Genomic DNA, 15,890 nt, shown 5'->3' on the forward strand with positions numbered 1-15,890 from the left:
TGTTCGCTGGTTTTACTCTGGCTTTTTTTTTTTTAGTCATACATGAAAATTTTCAATTTCTTGCATGCACGGTCTCTCCGCTATTCTTCATTATTTTGTGTACACGATTCACCGGTTAATAAAATTCATAAATCAGTTTTATTAATAATGTATTGAAGGTTCATTGTGGAATTTTTCTTCATTATCTAGGACGTAAATCTGAAACTGTCCAAGTAATTGTATTTTGACTATTTTCAGTGGTTTAGTGAATTAATGTGCAGACCTTGTTTCTCCATGAGAAAACTGTAAATGTCATAGCTTAACGAGTATAATATCTTTCTGTAGCCCCGTTTAACAATAACATGATTTAATAGTTTGGGAAACAAGAAAAAGTATTTCGTCTTATTATTTTCGGCCGTTCCAATGGGCTCTCAGCTAAATGGTGTGTGAGAGCTCAATTTCACCCGGCCAAGATATAATAGTTGGGGCAGCCTCAAGGTTTGACATGTCTCTTTTACTCATGATCAATTCAGAGAACTGCCCTAAATATCTATATTTGTAATGATAAAATATGTTTTGCTCTCAATATTTTAAAATAATGGTTTTAGTTATAAAATTTTAATATGTAACTTAGATAACCAGAGGTTAACTACTTGGGGGTTGTTATAGTTTAACAAGAGGTCTCATTTAGTTATAAGAGTACTTTCAACTCAAACGAAAAAAACAAGATTATTATTGGTGGAAGATACTTATGGTTTATATAAAAAAAACTTAAATAAAAAAATTGAAGCTTCGTCCCTATGAAAAAATGTTACTTTTGCTAAATGTGGAGATTAAAAATGTAGTAGCATTAAATTTGGGACTAAAATCAAATTTCAAAGTATTTTGAGGGATTAAATTTATATTTTGTCCCATTTGTAATTGTGAAATTGTATGTCACCATTATAATCCAGGTTAAACTACTGTTAACCTAACCTAGATAGTTTAAAAGTCATGCCATATGGATGCTTATTAGGATGACTTACAATTTCATGGATATTTAAAACGAGGAACATTTTAAAAATGGTTTACAGCTACAGTTCATCCCTTCCTACATTGTAAACCACGAAATTTTTCATGAGTAAATAGTTAATTTAATTCATGAATTTGTGATTTACTGTCACTTTAGTCTTTAGTATTGAAGAAATTTTTAAGAAAATCATTTTAGTTTGATAATGTTTAAAGTGGTGATAATTTATTTTATAAAATAACAAAATTCTGATTTACTTTCTTTCCGTTCTTTTTTATATATTCAGAGATAAATCAAAATTTCCATTTTTTAGAAACTAAATTATCACCGAATTATTCATTCAAAGACCAAAATTATTATTTATCTTAAAAAAGGTTCATATTGTATTTCTTTATTTAATTTAATCTTGAAGTTACATGTGTGTGATTTAAGTAATAATATAAATATATTTTTGGTGATAAAAATGACAGTGGAAAATATACAAGTATGTCAGTCAAGTTGAATACGGCTAGTGAATAATTCAATGAACATGAAAGATATAGGAATTATTAAAGATACAAGAATAACAATTAATAATTCACCTAATATATTTCCGAAAATGTCTTACCCCTCCTAATAAATGTGGCTAGCTAGCAATAGAAAATTTGTAATACAAATAAGGATAAATAGTCACTTTTGTTTCTTGAAATAGTCACTTTTGTTTTTTGATGTGTAATTCATTGATAAATACATCCCTAAAAGTGTAAAAGGTGCGAAAAATGTATCATGCCATTAACTTTTATCCGTCACTATTAATAAGATAGTTTACGTGGTATGGGGGAACAAATTCGTTACTGAAATGATTATCAATGTGGATTGTCAGCATAATGACATATTTATCATAATATTTTTTTGACTTTTCATCTTCTAACTCTACTAACAAATATGTCCCTGAAAAATAAAAATATAAAATTTAGTTCTCGGAAGTATAAGAAGTGCGACAAATATATATCTGAATGTCAATAATGAATTGTATAGGAGAGAAGTTATGGAAAAAGGGATTAAAAAACAGTAAAATACAGCTTAAGATTCGAACTCTTATACTTTGATTATCTATCTATTTATCCATCTATCAAATTGTTAATTAGTTTCTTAATTAATTAATATAACTATTTGTTTTCCAAAATAAAATAAAATTCTTTAGTTTTATGATATAAAAAATTTGAGTTACCTTTTTAAAAAATGAAAGCCTTTTATTTCTTGGAATTTTTTGTTTCTTCAATTAATTATTAATCTTTATTGCGTATTCTGCTACAATATGTCAAATAGAATGCAAGGTCGTTGCAGCTCCTAAATCAACAAGAGATATAACTCTACATCCCAAAGGTAAAGAATAAATCTCTATATTAGATTTTTTTTGTTTGTTTTAAAGTTAACCTCTCTATTAATTTGAGCATTATTGTATTTTTTATTTAAATTTATTTAGGTTCTTTATTTGTTAATAACTGTTTTCATTTCATTCATATTATGTATAATAAGTGTTGTCTCAAATGAAAGCACATAAGGTTTATCCAAAGGATTCTTTCATATTTGAGATATATATATATTTTTTATTAAGGAAAAATATTTATAATTTCACTTTAGCTTTATCTAGTTTAAATTTTGTTAGATTTTTTTATTAAAAAAATAGTTGATTAAATTCTTTTTTTAAAATAAATAAATTTGGTCCCACGACCGATTGTATTTTTTCTACTCAAAACTCTTGACATATTATTTTCAATCTAAATATGAGGACACTTAAGTTGGAATTGTGATATGGAATAATTTTAAAGATTAAAAGTGAGAAATTTAGTAGAAATTTGATAAAATTATAAGATATAAGATAAACTTTTTTTTAATAGTAAAGATTAAGGTTTGACAAAGAAATCAAAATAATAAAAAAATATATATTAAAGTGAAATTTAAAAATTATATTACATAAGTACTAAACAAATAGGAACAGTAAATTATAAACACATAATAATAATAATAATAATAATAATAATAATAATAATAATAATAATTAGTCACAATCTATTATTAACGTCCAAATCTATTTTTTATACTTTTTATATTTTTAGGAACTAAATTTTGCATTTTTATTTTTGAGAGACGCATTTGCATGGAGTAAGAAGACGAAAAGTAAAAAAAAATATTATAACAAATATGTGCATATGCTGACAATCCACGTTGACAATCATTTCAGTAATAAATATGTCTCTCTGTGTCACGTAGATTATTTTATTTTGTCGCACTTTTTACATTTTTAAAAACTAAATTTTGTATTTTCATCTTTTAGAGTGCTTACTTAAAGGTTAATGGCTTTAATTAGATAGGCGGAAGTAGCCCCCAAACATGAGTTATGTTGTGGAGGCTTTTAACTAACCCCATTTTTTAATAATTTGGAATAGAAAAATTGACCTCACAAACACATTTGACTGGAATTAAAAAAAAATAAAGAAAATTTTACGCTGAGTAAGAATAATCATCTTATATTTACAAGAATATATATATACACTTCACTTCAATCTTATTTTTAATTCAAATCGATTTTAAAATTAAAATCTAAAAAAAAACATTTACAATCGACAAGGTAAACAGTAAACACATGTTTAAAACCTTAAAAAAAGTTTGATGATATGCTTGGTAGGAAGGAAAGAAAATAGAGAAAAAAAAAACTAATAATGATACATTTTCTTTTGTTTGGATTGAGAGAAAGCAAGCAATAAAAATTGACTTATACAAACAAAAATTTAAACTTTTATTTCCTTCTATTCTCTTTTTCTCATTCCAAATATAGGGTGAAAGAAGAAGAGAACACAGACTAAAAGGGCTTGGTTGCTTTGGTTGACTGTGCTTTTAATTCCCTCTGAGTTCATTTGCACGGGACATCCATTGGCCATTGATATTCTATTTCCCTTTTATTCGAAAAAAGGATAAAAAAATTTGCTACAAATTTTAAAAATTCACAACTCTGATTTAATAAGGGTGACGCATTTAACATTTTTACTCTCGAGCCTATATTCTTTATGAGTAACTATTAGTCGTTGAACTCAAAAAAACCTATTAGTCGTTGAAAGTGTATAACATTGTTATTTTTTTTAGCTATAACAAAGTCTAACAAAAGTGTGATATAAGTGATTATATTAACATATATTTAAGGATGAAAATGATTATAAGTGGTTTTTCTGACTGTTCACATGAATAAGAGTTTGTTGTGAGACAAAATTTATTTATGTGAAGTTAGAAAAATATTTAATTTAATTGCTAATATTTTTATTGGAAAATATTAATTTCAAAATAAAGGTAAAAATATATATTAAAAGAGGTAAGAAATTAGGAAAATTCTTCAAAACCATTTCGTTATAGAAAAAATCCTAAAAATATTATGATTAAAAAGTAACTCCTAAACATATTTTCATTCAAGATAATTATTTTGATTTATTTATATAGAAAATTAGATTAGATGAAACATTTATTATTTAGATATGTGCAATAAGTTCACTAAACTAAACATAACAATAAAGACAGGTAAGAGACTAAGATATTTATGTATAGAACTTATTCACATCACAACATTAACAAAAGAACTTTGTTTATACAAAGAGACTTGCATAGATCAATAAGATCATATAAATAAGAGAGACATAAGAGATAAAAGAATGAGAAATATAAAAAATTAATATTGAACTTTGATCATTATAATTTTTCTCCCACAGTTTAATAACTGTATTGTATAAGTTGACTTGAATTTTTTATTAAACATCAGCAGCAAGTAAAGAAGAATAAGTTGACTAGAAAAGATAAATTTTAATTTGTATGTATCCTTCTATCTAAAGTAAAACTTATATTGGTTATTACACGGTTAAATGAAATTTAATGATATCTAATTTTCATAACATTTGAAAGAGAATATAACTTTTTAATGAAAAAGATATTTCATGAAAAAAGAGTATATGTATAGAACAATTTGAATGTTAAAAATTGATCCTTTCATGGTTAAATGAAATTTAATTACATATAAATTATCATAACATTTGAAAGAATTTAGACAAAGCTTATTTGAATTTAAGAATAAATTATATTTCTTGTAATTTATTTTTAAATTTGTTTTTATAAGTTTCATTTTTGTTTATAATTTTAATAAATTCGTGATTAAATTTATAATAAGGGTGAGGTTTTCATTCAAAAATGGATAAAACAACTTGCCACAATTTTTTTAACCCTCGTGATATTTTTTCCTGGTAGTGTCCCTCACTCATTTTTCAAATTTTGAATTGTAATAATTATTATTATTACGAATGCGTAATAGCTTTAAATTTAAATTAAATGATAGTAATTACTATTATTTTTAATTTAAAATAATTATATTAATTATTGCTATTATAATTATGTTATTATTTTCAAAATCATGTTAAATTTTATTTTAAATTATAAGAAAATTTATCATCTTTTATATATTAATATTATAATTAAATAAATTATTATCTTCAAATTCAAATTATTTTAAATTTTTTTATGCTTTTTATTGTTTGGGTTTGTCAAAATAATATAATAATGTAATCTTAATTTATATACTTAAATAATTTTATATAAAAATATTTATTTCATATGCTTAAAATATTAATTAACTATTAGATGAAATATTTATATTGAGATGTGTACATTAGGCTCGTTAAACATAACAGTAGAGATTAAGATATTTACGCATAGAAGTTTTTCACAGCACAATGTCAACAAAAGAACATTGTTTTATAAAAAGAGACAGAAGAGATAAAAAAGGACAAGAAGAAATAAGAAGTTGAACTTGCATATTTAGAATTTCTCTCCCTATGGTAACAATTATATAAGTTGACTTTGAATTTTTTTTTATTAAAACATCTGCAGAAAGTAAAAAAAAAAAAGAAGTATAAGTTGACTTAAAAAGATAAAATTTAATTTTATGTATCATCCGCGTAAAATAAAATCTATTTTGGTCACGGTTTAATGAAACTTAATGATATATAAAATATCATAATATTTGAAGGAGTATGGATGTTTTTGTATGAAGAAAATATATTTGATGAAAACCTTCTCCGATTCACTAATGAACCAAAACATTGAAACCGCTCGCGCCATCATTTCCAAATGGGAACTTATTTCTCCTTCTGACCAAACCGCCCCTCTATTCAGCAACACACGCCAAGAAGCCAAACAGTACCTTAATTACTGACCAAACGCTGTCAAGATCGCCGTTGGCACTCTCTTTCACGGCGAGAGAACGCTCTGCAACTACGTCTTCGGTTCGCCGGAGAGGAAGACCGCGGAGAAAATGTTCAGGACGCTGGATTTGTACGAAGCGATCTCTGAAAACCGTCAACAAATTGAGTCCATCTTCTCCTCTGAATCAACATCCTCCATCAGATCGCAGGTACTTGCTTCTCAAACGAGGCTCGGCGAGGCGGTTCGGACGATGTTAAACAACTTCGAATCCGCGATTCAGAAGGGATCCTCCAAGATTCCGGTGCCTGGTGGCGAGATCCACCCGCTCACGAGCTACGTCACGAACTACATCGCGTTCCTCGCCGATTGGCCGCAAAATCTGTTGCCGGAGTCTTACTACCGTAGTCCCGATTAGCTGAACGGATGGCGTGGTTGATATTAGAGCTCCTCTACAAGGAGGTCCGCAACTCAAACCTAGGGTTCATCCTCGGGGAGAATTGGTTGACGAAGCATGAATTGAAGGTGAAAGAGTATGCTTCCAAGTACGAGCGCGTGGGAAGGAAACGGTTTTTAACGTTAAGCACCTGCAATGCAACTATGCATCTTGAAAGATGCGTTTAAGATCTTTGTTCTCTTCATTCTCTGGATGTATCGCTCTAACTTTATACTCTTGCATGCTCGTGTTTGACGGAGATGAAGCAGCTGAAATTTTAACTCAGTTCGCTTCCTTTTTCTTATGTTTTTTATGCAACTAAAGTTATATGCGCATCATATATGCTACACAAAGTAAATACAGTATGATACCATATATATTATCCTAGAGATTATTATTTATTGAGAATCAAACATTGAATAATATCAAAACTTATCTTCTGTTCTACTCGTATCAAATTATAATATCGTATCCTAGCTTATCATGCGCCAAATTACACTAATGAAATATATATATATATATATTCATGTTATTCCATAACAGTATTTTAAATTTATATATTTTGTAATCTACATATTTCAATTTTCAAAAGTTTATTATCATGTATTAATTAAGTATGAGGGGGGTTTATGTAAGGTTTAAGAAATAGATAACATTTTGTGTAATGAGACAAAACTAATGGAATTAATACGTGTGTGTATATATATATATATATATATTGAACAACAAGCCTTAAGAAACTCGATTGCTTTACTTAATTTATTGGAGGGTATTATAATAATTTATTGTTTATTTTTTTGAAATAATAAAACCGGTTTCTCTCTCCTGTTCACTCATTTCTCTCTCTTCTACTCTCTTATCTTCCTTCCGGCCGCAGTAAAACGTTGATGGTTTTCAATTTGCCAAATGCCAAAACTGCAAGTGCCACACTGAAGTACCATTCCTCATCCAAAGAAATGGTGTTTTTCTTCAGCCACCAAAATCAAGATTCATAAACAATGCTCACAAAATACATATCACCGTTATTTAATCACAAAAACCATTCTCTGCCATTATTTAATTTTACCATATAGTTATGATATTAAATTAGATAGTAATAACGAAACAATCAGAAGCTAGAACATTAAAAAAAAAAATTGTCCCTTTCTCTGCCTATCAATTGCCAGGTTTGGTTAGTCATGGCCGTAAAGTCTATGAGGGAGCTAGATGAGGACGTTGGGGTTAAAGACGAACGGGAAGCCATGGAAGGATCTTACAGGAAGCCAGAAAGAATACTGTAAATTGGTTGCAGTAAATGAATATGAGAGGAGAAAGATTAGTTTTTTTTTAAAAAAATAATAAGTAAAATCACTATGATATCCTTAAATAAATTTATTAAAACAATATAAAGTATTAACTAGGTTTGTATCATACCGAAAAAAAGAGTATGTATGCTTAGCAATCTTTTATATATATATATATATTAGTTGAAAATGTCTTGTCCTTCAATGCCTAATAATTGCGGCGTAAAGGAAGTGTTTAATAGAAATAAATAGTCAACTATAGTAAGCAAACATAAGGTAGATAAGTTATTTGAAATAATAAAGTAAGCGTAATTTCTTTCTTGTTTTCCCTATTGATTGAATTCCATATATAAGTTGTGGCTTGCAGTTAACCGTCCAAAGCGAACAGACTTGACTGCTTGTAGGTTACTAGAGCTTTAATTGATGGGCGAAAGTAGCCCCCAAACATGAGTTGTGTTGTGGGGGCTTTTAACTAACCCTATTTTTTAATAATTTGACTAGAAAGAATTGACCTCTTGCATTTGAGTAGAAATAAAAATAAGTAAATTTTACGTTGAGTAAAAATAATTATATTAAAATTTATCTCAATTTTATTTGGAATAGATTCAAATGTAACTACTTCACTTCAAACTTAATTTTAATTAAAAATAGTTTCATAAAACCAAAATCGTTCAAAAAAAATCGTAAACGGCGAGGTAATGAAACGTTTAAAACATACCAAAAAAGAAAGCACACGTTTAAAAGAAAGAGAAGAAAAGGGCTTGGTTGCTTCGGTTGACTGTGCTCTTAATTGCCTCGGAGTTCATTTGCATAGCACACCAGTTGCCCTTCAATTTCCCTTTTATCCGAAAAAAGATAAATTATTTGTTACAAATTAAAAAAGAAAAACAATTCTTGAATATCCTCGGCTAAGAAGAAAAATAAGTGATATAATAAAAAAAATATGATCAGTGATGTGATATAACAAAAAAGATAAATTAAAATTATAAGTGTTATTAGGATGTTTGTAATTTTGTATTTAATAAGTATCCAAAAATCACAACTCTGGGCGAGGCTTGTTATATTTCAGCCAGCTTGAGGCCATATTCTTCTATATATTGAAGAAAAGGTTAGCAATGCGATTTTTTAATATTTTTTATTGATTAAAATTTACAAAAAAAAAATAATATTTAAGGAGTCTTTTTTATGATTTTACAGTTTCAAATTAATTTTAACTAATATATTATATTAGAAATTAAGAGTGCGTTAAAGAAAATATGAATAGGACGCACTTCATTTTTATATTATAAAATCCAAAATTGAGTACTTATTCTAGAGAATGAGATTTTCATTCTCGTGATATAATGATCTCTGCACATAATTCATAAGAGTGAGTTTGTTATGGTCAACTTTTAAAATTTGTTTTCGAATTAAATTGTTATAATTACGAGTATGTTATTATTTTAAATTTAATTGACTCACGTTTTATATTTTTTCTTTTTCCTCATTAATTACTTATTGGTCTCCAAACACAATTACGAGAGCCAGATTAGTTTCATATATTTATATTTTTTAAAAATTAAATTGATATTATTAAGAGTATGTAATTTTTTAAATTTAAATTCAAACTAAATTATAATCTAATTTATATTAAATTAATAACTATTATTTTAAATTTAAATTTAAATTGTATTAGCTATTTGCTATTAACATAACAACAAAGACAGATAAGAGACCCGGGTATTTATGCATAGAAATGATAGAAGAAATAAAGGTATGAGAAGAAATTGAACTTTCATATTTACGATTTCTCTCCCATTATTAACAACTTGCATATGACACATCAAATAAAAAAACCACAACTTGCATATAAGTTGACTTGAAATTTTTCAGTAAACATATATCAGCTGTAATATTCAATTTCAAATGTTATAAGCATATATATAATTCAATTCCAAGTCGAATGTTTATATATATATATATATATATATATATATATTATTCTTATGTGATTATGTGATATATATAGATTAAAACGAAATACAGAAATTAAAATATTTTAATTTCAAATTAAAATTTTATTTAATTATAAAATCTCGATAAGATTTATAAAAAATTTTAAAAATTTAATTTATGATGTCTTAAAATATCTAAAACATATTATCAATAGGACTACTACTATCATGATCATTTCTACCATAACTGTCATGGTCATCACTATAATTATCTATCACTACCAATATGACTATTGTCGTTATCATCGTTATCGTCATCATCATCATTGTGATTGTCACCAACATAATTATTGTTGTCGATAGTGACGATGAGGATAGACATATTAGTGACGACGATCATGATAATAGTAGTAGTGATCTTGACGAAATTAAATATTTAAGGTATTCAATTTTCTATTTAATAAATCTCATGAACAAATTAAATATGATTTTAATTTAAATTAAAAATATTTTAATTTTAATCTTTCATTTTAATGTAACTAATGAGAATGATTATTCTCGGTCTCACACCCACAAAGAGAATCATTCTCATATATATTGTGTTTCTCTAAGTTTTGTATCAAATTTCTCCTATTTTAGACTTATTTAATTATTTTTTACTGGCTCTAAAATAGTTTGTTTTTTAAAGTTGACATATGGATTACTGGAACCTTTTTTTTTCGATAAAAGGAACCTGCTATTTCAAAACCATGTGAATAATGCTTAATGTATATTATGAAATATGAATCTCTAATGAAGCACAAATAGCTGACCAAGTAACTCCAAATAGCTACCAAATGAGGACGACCTACGAACAAAATGCATTAAACGAGGGAATTGGTCCAATTCAATTAACTCGAAAGGTTAACATATTTTACTAGCAAATTTGAAGTTATGTATTGTGCATGTATTTTGTATAAGAGTGTGATCCTATCTACTGCTAAAATTAAACGTTTGAGTCCACTATTCCGAGTGTTTGATTTTTTTTTCTCCTGATCAGTTTCTAAAAATTACTATTTTACAAAACAGCTTTTAAAAAATAATTTTTAGATATAAAAGGGAGAATTAATTTTTAGTAAGAGAAGAAGATGAAATGGTATGAGGAAAAACATAAATAACAGAAAATTAAAAGTATAAATCAAAATAACTTAAATATTTAAACAATTTTTAATTTTAAAAACTAAAAAAGGAGTATAGTTTTCAAAAATAAATTTTAAAATTTATTCTTATCATATAGATTTTTTATTATCTAGAATAAAAAATAATTTTTAAAAATTCGAAACAAACATGCCCCAAATTCAAAGTTTTCGGTGGTTTTCAATTTTCTTATAGCATAAACAAGTATAAAATCGTTTTTTTTATATAAAAAAACAAGTATACAATTTCCAATACAGTTTAGATTGAACAGATCTTGACGCCTTATCACCATTACTTCGTATATCTTACAAACCAAGCTAGTTGACTCAAATCGTTGGGATTATAATTAGGTTAAATTATTCTGTAGATTCTCATATTATTATAATTTTTTAATTGAATTTTAAATTTGTAATTAAGTTTTTATTTTAATTTTTTGTCAAAAATTTGATAAACTTAACGAAATATTATATTATATATACATATGTAAGTGCCAAATGTTATTCCATATAAGCTCAAATGGTGTTGCCGTGCTCCACATGGAATTACCCTACCCCAATCATAAAACATGAATTTCATATTGATTTAGAATTTGTATCTATGTGTGTAGATGATCAAATATTTCATTAAATTTAAGAGATTTTTTCACAACAAATTAACATGAAAATCTGATTACGAATTTAAAATTAATATAGAGATTAATTAAAAAAATTAAATACAAAAACTTAATTAAAATTTTTGTAATAATAGCAGACATAAAGACTAATTTAACCTTATAATTATAATAGTCGTGAGTTGATACTAAGAATAAATGATTATGGTCTCCTTTCCTTTTATATTTCTTACACAAAACTCTATCTATTTTTAAAGTTTACATAAAATCTATTTTATTTTATAAATATTTATATTTAATAAAAATATTTTTTATATAAATTTAAGAAGTAAATTCTTGTTATAATTTTTACATTTTTATAAAAATCTCTTTTATATTTTCAAATATCATAAAAATATCTTTCCATTTATAAGCATTATGATTAAATCTTTGTATTGCGGTAAAAAATTAAAATTCTTAAATTCTTAAATGACAACTAATTAAAATAACTTAAAGGGATAACGATAAAATATTATATTAAAATCTTGAAAATTATACTCTTTTTTATATTTAAAATAAAAATATTAATTTAAATTTTTGTGATAAGAAATCTAATAATAACTTAACAACATAAATTATTAATAAGATAGAATAAAATAATTTTTTCAAAATATTTTTCAAGAAATAAATAATAAAAACATAAAACCATATTTAATTGATTTAATTATGTATTACTAATTCACATGATTAAGTATTTATTAATTTTTTTGTTGCAATAATTTTGAAATAATCATTACTACTATATATACTTTTGTCATTAATAATATTTAGTTTATATCTTATTAATTTTAAGTTATCTTAAAAATTGTGATTTAAATATTAGTAATTTCAATTTTTTACTATTGCAAAGTATTTAGTTTTAATGTATATACACTATAGAATAGTATGTATAATGTTTAAGAATAATTTTGTGTAGGTCTAATAAATAAAAGGGCTTTTCTGCAAATAGATGGGTAGTAAGAGTAATTTGTTTTGTTATATAATCACCACTTCCTATCGTTTTTCCTTGTGAAACTAGTTTTGAATTTTTTGAGTAATATTTTGAATTCAAGTATTGTGGATGAAAAAACGTTGAGTGAAAATATATTACAAAAGTAATTAGTCATGCTTTTCAAATATTAATTATAGTAAAAGCTAATTAATATTTCGCATCCATACGACTAAAAAAAAGTATTAAAACAGAAGGAGAATTGTAACTGCCAAATAATTGTAAGTACCATTTCATAACATTATTCACATGTATGTTACATTGCATCCTATTGAAATGTAGCTGTTACGAATATATTAGGAAAAAAGAAAGTGGGGAAATACTCAGTCTTAAACATTTCAATAGAAAAATGATAACTACAACTGTAATAAATAAACCCGACGGCACCAAAACTAAATAAGCAGGACTAATTCTTTCGTGCTAGTTCGTTCCTTGCTTCACACCAAGACAGAGAAAGAGTTTCAAGTTCGAACTTCGAAACCAAAGCAGTAAAACTAGATCAGCACGCATAGATGCACCAATTTAAGTCTCGTACTAAAAAAAATATATAAAAACAACAATAATAATTTATTATGAGAAATGGAAATGACTAATCACAGTATTTTTTTTCTAATTTAAAAAAACAGAGACTCATTTTTCAATTTTCAGATATATTAATACTCTTAACTAATTGTGAAATTTATTAATGAAATACTTGCTCATTTTTTTTTATGCAAGTGTATGCATTTTTTAAGTCATTCTTTATTATGAGTTATGTCATTAAACATAATTATCAATTAAATTATTTTATTTTATATAAAAGGCAAGTGGTAGTATATGATATATAACATATCCAAGATGTTTCCTAATTAATGACACGCTTTGGAAGATTGTGAATTGTGTATTGGCGAGATCTTTATTCCCTCCCTCCCAGGTTACTCATTCTGTTGTGGACCTTGTGATGGCCTAGCGTAAAAAAAGAAAAAAAGAAAAAAGATTCACATTTCAGCTTCTACCGCGTTTGCTTATCGCTTTCGTTACGTCTTTACTCCCCTCACGAAGCTATTCATTCACATCTACAAATACCCGCCAAACTGAGCCCAAAACGACCAACACAAACAAGAAAAGGAATCATTAATTCTTTCCGTTCCAGTAGTAGCAGTTTAGTTTATTTCCTCAACTCAAACTAAAATGCCGAAAATGGGACTCAAAAACCTGTTCTTCTTCAAAACATCACCTTCGCCACCTTCCTCTTCTCCCACAAGAACCTTCTCCGATTCACTAATGGACCAAAACATCGAAACCGCTCGCGCCATCATTTCCAAATGGGAACTTATTTCCCCTTCTGACCAAGCCGCCCCTCTATTCAGCAACACACGCCAAGAAGCCAAACAGTACCTTAACGCTGTCATGAGCCTGCAGTCCACTATGCAGCACCTCGTCGCACTGGATTCCTCCTCCGACACCCTCATCCAAGCCCACTTCCTTATGCAACTCGCCATGAAGAGACTCCAGACCGAGTTCTATCGGATATTAACCCAAAACAGAGACAATCTCGATCCTGAATCTGTCGCCTCCACCGATCACCGGAGCAGCAGCGTCTCCGACGACGGCACCGATTTCTCCGACGACGAGTTCCGCTTTGCCGGTGACTCGGTCTCCACGGTTGCCATGGCGGACTTGAAAGCCATTGCGGAGTGTATGGTTTCCGCCGGCTACAGCAAAGAGTGCGTCAAGATTTACATCTTAATGAGAAAGTCCATGGTGGATGAGGCACTGTACCATTTCGGAGTGGAGAGGCTCACTTTCTCTCAGATTCAGAAGATGGACTGGGAGGTGCTCGAGTCGAAGATTAAGTCCTGGCTCAACGCTGTCAGGTTCGTCGTCCGCACTCTGTTTCACGGCGAGAAAACGCTCTGTGACTACGTCTTCGGTTCGCCGGAGAGGAAGATCGCGGAGTCATGTTTCGCCGCGGTTTGCAGAGAAGGAGCGGAGTCGCTGTTCGCATTCCCGGAAAAAGTTGCCAAGTGCAAGAAAACGCCGGAGAAAATGTTCAGGACGCTGGATTTGTACGAAGCGATCTCCGACAACCGGCAACAAATCGAGTCCATCTTCTCGTCGGAATCAACCTCCTGCATCAGATCTCAAGTCACTGTTTCTCGGGCGAGGCTCGGCGAGGCGGCACGGACGATGCTAATCAACTTCGAATCCGCGATTCAGAAGGAATCTTCTAAGATTCCCCTGCCTGGCGGCGGGATCCACCCGCTCACGCGCTACGTAATGAACTACATCGCGTTCCTCGCAGATTACGGCGACGCACTCGCCGAGATTGTCGCCGATTGGCCTCAAAATTCGTTGCCGGAGTCTTATTACCGCAGTCCGGATCGCGAGGGAAAGAATCGCTCATCGGAGATAGCTGAACGGATGGCGTGGCTGATATTAGTGCTCCTCTGCAAGCTCGACGGAAAAGCTGAACTCTACAAGGAGGTTGCACTCTCTTACCTGTTCCTGGCAAATAACATGCAATACGTCGTCGTAAAGGTCCGCAACTCAAACCTAGGGTTCATCCTCGGGGAGGATTGGTTGACGAAGCACGAACTGAAGGTGAAAGAGTACGTTTCCAAGTACGAGCACGTGGGATGGAACAAGGTTTTTCTGTCGCTGCCGGAAACTCCGACGGCGGAGCAAGCTAGGGCGATCTTGGAGTGTTTCGACGTCGCATTCCATGATGCGTGCAAGGCACAGTTTTCGTGGGTCGTACCCGACCCGAAACTGCGAGAGGAAATAAAAGCTTCAATAGCTTCGAAATTCGTTCCAAGTCATAGGGAACTCTTTGAGAAGTATCAGGTCGGGTCAGAAACCGTGTTCGGGCTTACACCCGATGATTTGGAGCATAGTCTTTCTGACATTTTATCGGGTAGCGTTTCGTCGTCGCATTCTCCTTCACCTCCACATCGCTTCAAACGCCCGTGAAGTTGAAGCACGCGCCGGCGAATGTAATGGGCCCCACATCTGTCGTTATTGTTTTTTTGGCTAATGGTAAAAGGCAAGAATGTGGCCCAGATAAGTGTAAAAGATTTTTTTTGTGTTGAATGACACCATGGGTGGTATAGTACCTGAAATCCTAGGTGTGCGTTGTTCAAAATTTTTATTTTACAACTTTTTTGAGTTATAAATCAGTGAATAACCCGTCATGTATAAAATAATTTCGCGGGAAAGATAAAGTATATCATGCTTAAA

General features: G+C 29.2%; 1 protein-coding gene across 1 annotated transcript; it reads left to right on the forward strand.

The window, feature by feature from the left end:
• The first annotated feature begins 13,553 nt into the window (after nucleotides 1-13,553).
• On the forward strand, nucleotides 13,554-15,890 carry LOC100801773 (exocyst complex component EXO70H1). Its single transcript, XM_003547422.5, has one exon. It carries the CDS (start codon nucleotides 13,842-13,844, stop codon nucleotides 15,621-15,623), a length of 1,782 nt encoding a protein of 593 aa, XP_003547470.3. The 5' UTR covers nucleotides 13,554-13,841; the 3' UTR covers nucleotides 15,624-15,890.

Source organism: Glycine max, chromosome 15, assembly GCF_000004515.6.
Source record: "Glycine max cultivar Williams 82 chromosome 15, Glycine_max_v4.0, whole genome shotgun sequence".
Taxonomy (NCBI): domain Eukaryota; kingdom Viridiplantae; phylum Streptophyta; class Magnoliopsida; order Fabales; family Fabaceae; genus Glycine; species Glycine max.

Excerpts from the sequence above, each read along its gene's own strand:
- LOC100801773 (XM_003547422.5), top strand. The coding sequence starts at position 13,842 with ATGCCGAAAATGGGACTCAAAAACCTGTTCTTCTTCAAAACATCACCT.